This window comes from Coregonus lavaretus (genome assembly GCF_964263955.1).
Source record: "Coregonus lavaretus genome assembly, chromosome: 22".
Classification (NCBI taxonomy): Eukaryota; Metazoa; Chordata; class Actinopteri; order Salmoniformes; family Salmonidae; genus Coregonus; species Coregonus lavaretus.
Genome location: NC_140009.1, coordinates 39,887,710 through 39,893,064, shown reverse-complemented (window position 1 = coordinate 39,893,064; position 5,355 = coordinate 39,887,710). Strand labels below are relative to the sequence as shown.

The 5,355-nt window shown below is 40.2% G+C and overlaps 1 protein-coding gene across 1 annotated transcript; it reads left to right on the top strand.

Annotated features, from left to right (window-relative positions):
- The first annotated feature begins 832 nt into the window (after nt 1–832).
- Nucleotides 833–3,478, top strand: LOC311149393 (uncharacterized protein). Its single transcript, XM_084186571.1, has 4 exons — nt 833–944; nt 1,367–1,513; nt 1,806–1,943; nt 2,262–3,478. Exons 1-4 carry the CDS (start codon nt 842–844, stop codon nt 2,396–2,398), a joined length of 525 nt encoding a protein of 174 aa, XP_084042697.1. The 5' UTR covers nt 833–841; the 3' UTR covers nt 2,399–3,478.
- Nucleotides 3,479–5,355: the final 1,877 nt, after the last annotated feature.

The window sequence follows — 5,355 nt, the reverse complement described above, 5'->3', positions numbered from 1 at the left end:
TGGGAGACAATTTCACCTTTCAGCAGGACAATAACCTAAAAACACAAGGCCAAATCTACGCTGGAGTTTCTGACCAAGACGACATTGAATGTTCCTGAATGGGCCTAGTTACAGTTTTGACTTAAATCTACGGCAAGACTTGAAAATGTCTGTCTAGCAATGATCAACTTGACAGAGCATGAAGAATAAAAAAAAAAAAATAGGCAAATATTGTACAATCCAGGTGTGCAAAGCTCTTAGACTTACCCAAAAATAATCACAGCTGTAAGCGCCGCCAAAGGTGCTTCTACAAAGTATTGACTCAGGGGTGTGAATACTTATGTAAATTATATTTTTCTATATTTCATTTTCAATACATATCTAAAAACACGTTTTCACTTTGTCATTATGGGGTATTGTGTGTCGATGGGGGAGAATATATTTTATCAATTTTTTATGCAGGCTGTAATACAACAAAATGTGGAATAAGTCAAGGGGTATGAATACTTTCTGAAGGCACTGTAATATTAATCAATTTCTTATCTAATGAAACCACACAAATCCTTATTTTTATGTTAACAATATTTGCTTTTGCTCATGGGTTTGGGGAGGTGAGTGCCTTTCTGTCCAATTATGAATTTCTATCCATTTTGGGGACCCCTTTTTCCATTTTTAAATGATTGTTATTACATGTGACCTAAGCGCGTGTTCTGATCCGAACTCGGAATGTAAATTGAAGGGCATAAGGACCCTACAGCCACATTCTTCCCTGTGCATTCGTCTCTCTTTTGGGCTCTCCCCCTTTTATGTAATCGATTTGGAGTATTTGCTCCAACAAGTAGTTTCCAGTCTTGAAGTCAGCATGGAGATGAATTCCTCAGCGCTTTGTGCTTTGGCTATTGTTCTGTTGGCATTTGTAGATTTGAAAATAGTCTCTGCTGCTGAAACTGGAGGCAAATCTACAGGTGAGTTGTTCTAATTACTTTGCATTATTTGTCATGAAACAGATACTTTTTTGAAGTAGCGCCTACTACATTTGACTGCTTTGTTGTAGGCCTACCTATGTGGTGTGAGACACACTAGCCTATAGTTGTGCATAGGCACCTTTGCAACCTATTTTGTTGTTTCTTACAAAAAATACAAGCCAGCCATCATGACTTTAATTTGCTAGTTGAAAGAATCCAGCCTACTTAGAAATTTTACGTACATTTTAAGCATACACTGAGTGTGCATGTGAACTATAAAGCTTCAGTTGAGAAAAAACATGAGGTCAAATTGTTTTGTAACATTGCCGCAAGGTTGCTATGGTACTGCGTAATTACACCATAATTAACTTGATTTGAGGTCTCCACAGTTCACTCCAACAATTCCTCCTGCTCTCTCACAGTACCGATCCTCCAGAAGGCAGGTCACTGCCCGCGGCTTCTGAACGTCGTGCCGTCACACAAGGGATGCGTCTGCGATGAGGACTGTCCTGGAGATGACAAGTGCTGTGTCTTTGACTGTGGTGCCGTGTGTGTCCCACCTGCCTTCAGTAAGAACCTGACTGGTTGATTTACAGTGTTCAGAATGCTGTCATCCATTTTCATGGGTGATGTGGGGAAAACATTGATGATGGAAGCCAAATGACTCCTATACTTATTTAGACACAAAAATACTTGGGGTATAGTCTGCAGTCTTCCCACAAATGCAAATGCTAACCATCTCCACACAAATATGACAGATTTTCAGAAAATGGTTCAGTCCAATTGTATCCATATGTTCATGTCCCTTTGCAGTAAGTTGGGTTCCCTGACATGTCTGCTCTGCAAATTGTGTACCAAAAGCAAAGCCAGGAGTGTGCCCTCGCAGACTATGGGGCTCAGGGATGTGTGCTGAGTTCTGTTCCAACGACAGTGACTGCGCCAATGATGAAAAATGCTGCCACAACGGATGTGGGCATGAGTGCATTGCACCTTACACAGGTAGGATATGGTCCCAAAGTGACAGACACGACCTATCCATTGCATTCATTATTGCTGCATTACTCCGGAAACAAGAAAGCTGGGCTTGTTATGTACATGTCATGCACATGGGAAGATATATTTCACATACACTCTTTTTAGAGCTGAGACACTTCAGAATAATTCCCAGAGCCATGTCTGCTTATAGAGTCTATATAGAGTCTCAAGCATTTTAATAGTAAGACTTCAAATGGGAAGAGTCAGTGTAGACTGACAAGTTGCTACTATAGACCTATGTTGCGACAGTATAACTGAACACCTTTTTTTCTGTTACCATAGTGAAGCCCGGTCGATGTGCCCTGCCCAAGGGGACCCCCATGTGTGCTGAGTACTGTTACCATGACGGTCAGTGCCCAGAGGAACAGAAGTGTTGCCGGACAACCTGCGGCCACGCCTGTAGCGAGCCATGCTCATAGGACAGCAAGGTTTGGGTCGGGAAATTAGTGACAACGCTAATAGACTCCTCAAATCCTTCATTTCTACAAAAAAATAAGAGTTCTCTTCCAAGAACAGGAATGCTTCAGGTTTTTTTTTCTTTTCTTGTTTGTATTCCAATCAATAAAATGGTCTGTGTAGCCTTTAAATACATTCCTGTGCATTTATGACCTTGGTGGAAGTCTTGAGTTTCTGAGATGCCTTTTATGGGCTTTTTATGGCGGCACTGAGCGCTACAATAACAAGTTATGGAACACTCCAAGAATGGAAATTGCTCAAGTATGTACACGTTTTCTGGCTGTCCAGCAGAGTCAGTACATATTATTTTATTTGACCAGTGATGCTGTCTAAAGAAAACCTCTAGAAAACCTTCTAGTGTGCTACTACACCTCCCCCAACCTTCAACTCTGCACAAAGCGTCTATGTTCCCTGCCAAGTTATACTCACTTCCCTGCCTAAATGGACTGAGTTAAGCAGAGCTATTAAACCGGACATGACCATCATTGATTAGGAATGCAGAGGGCTTTTTTGTTCCACTCTAGAGTGCCAAACACATGCAAGAGAGAAAATTGCTGGCTGGCAAAGAAAGAGACCTCTGTGTCTGTCTATGTTCTATTGGAGCTTGGCAGGAATGAGGCCAAGTTTGTTTATAGAGAAAAGAATCAGCCGCTCCTTCCCCTACCCTCCACATACACGCACTTCCACAGCTGAGGCAAATGAGATGGAATACAGAAAGTGAACTCCTGGACCTGGGTGTATTCAGTGATGTGAAACGTTCTGAACATAACAGATAGAAATATAATTAATAGAGATTACACCATTTCACTATTCTATACGATAGAGTAGACAATATCTATTCTTCATGATACAAAACATTCAAGTAGATATGTAATGTTACATCCTACTGAATAGATCCATTCTGTATGGCTTGTCATAAAATTACATCAGCTGTTTTGAATGCTTATGACGTTATGTCGTCAGAGGTGTCTGTGCCCCCTCAGATTTGTCCAGTTTAAAATAAATGCTTTTTTCATTTGTATTTAAAATACATGTAATACTACCAATCCAATGTATTTATAAATCCCTTTTTTTATATCAGCAGATGTCACAAAGAAACCCAGCTTAAAACCCACCTAGCAATTTTCTGAAGTTGGCTTTTGCTAGCCCAGATACTGTAGGTTCCCAATCTCCCAACCTCATAACTAGCTACCAAGAAGCCATTTCAGGCTATCAATCAAGTTAGAGTAGCTAGCTTGTCTAATTATCTTAGCTGGCATGCCTGCTGGCAAGGTTGGTAGACTTTAGAAAAGCAAGCAATAATTAAATGTAATGAGGAAGACTAATTCCTTTAAATATTTTACCAAGATTGTAGACGAGATGTAGGGAAGCATATTTAGTTTATTTTTAAAAAGAACCACCAGTAAGGAGGATAAAGACAGCTTAAGAGATATGCAGAAAAGTCATTTTTATTTACAAAGAATTAAGCATAATGATTATGGCTCTAGATTGCAGGAAAAAGCTATTTCAGGTATTTAAAAAAAAGAAAATTGTCCAACTTCCTGAGCCACCCCCCAGCCAACCTTACATACTTTGTGCCCCCTCAGGTTTTTTGGGAAATGATGCCCCTGTATGTCGTGAAGACTTTTGCTGGATTATGATACAGTTGATCCACGCTCAGCTGCAGCCAAGTGGTTCCTCATCATTTATTCTCAGGAATCCTCAAGAGTTCTCATAGCTGTCCGAAAATAATGTTTTGGACTGGAAAGCAGGGATTCACAGCGTTCATCAAGGACACAATCCCCTTTTCAGTGATCTAGGGCTGTATGTATCAAGCGAGAGTGCTGATCTAGAATGAGTTTTGACTTAGATCATAATGGACAATATTATATGGACAGCAGGGACCTGAACCTCTACAAGCCTCCATGTATTTCTTCTTTTAAGGCGAGGCACCACAGGCTTAAATGACATTTTTGCATCTACTTATCAATTTCGATTTTTGGGGGTATTTTTGTCCCTTAACATTAGTTATTTCACAAAGTAAACATAAAAATGTAAAAACTTGATGTAAATGTATATATTATTTAGTTCATCATACTACCGTCATCAGAATTTCATGACTTTTAACCACATTCAAATGGCCATAAATCCATAATTTCAAAGCTCACTACATTTAATAATACATAATTGGTCCCCTGTAGCTCAATTGGTAGAGCATGGCGCTTGTAACGCCAGGGTAGTGGGTTCGATCCCCGGGACCACGTCTGCTAAATGGCATATTATTATTATTATATTATTATAATTCAAAAGCCTTGCCTGGCTACCCAAACTCCTTGCTCCGGCAAAACGTTACACCACGCCTACGGACTTTAGTTTCTTCTCTGCAATGAGTCTGGATCTGAGTACCTCCCCGACGATTTCTAGAATGGAAATCCATTCTAGACCATCTGATTGGTCCCAAAAAACGATGGGTTGGGCCAGAGCCAGAACACACGTGGGTAAAGCGGCATTTGAAAATGCATCATTGGCATTGATACTGTGATTGGTTAGAGACGATCCAATCGCTGCTGACTTTGCTTTGTACAACACCCCTCATTTTGACGTCACCACAAACGACTTCAATGATTGCAGTCTCAGATTGAAGTATGTAGCGAACGATAGAGCAGCGGAAAAACTCAGTTTGAGTCGTCAGGTAATTAAAAGCCCATTTCGTAGAGAATGTTACAAACTGGACTATATGTAGTAACTAACTTTGAAGAGATTGTGATTGGGTCTAAATAGGTGTTTTGCAATTGGTAGGCTAAATTCCTTGTACTTCTCTTTAACTGCCATTTCCCAAAAGTCAGACACTTCCATCATGAAAAACTATTTTCTTCTCTGCCTCAGAAGCATCTGCATTCACCAAATGTTGTGTGGTTATCCTTAGATATATTCTCCAGAC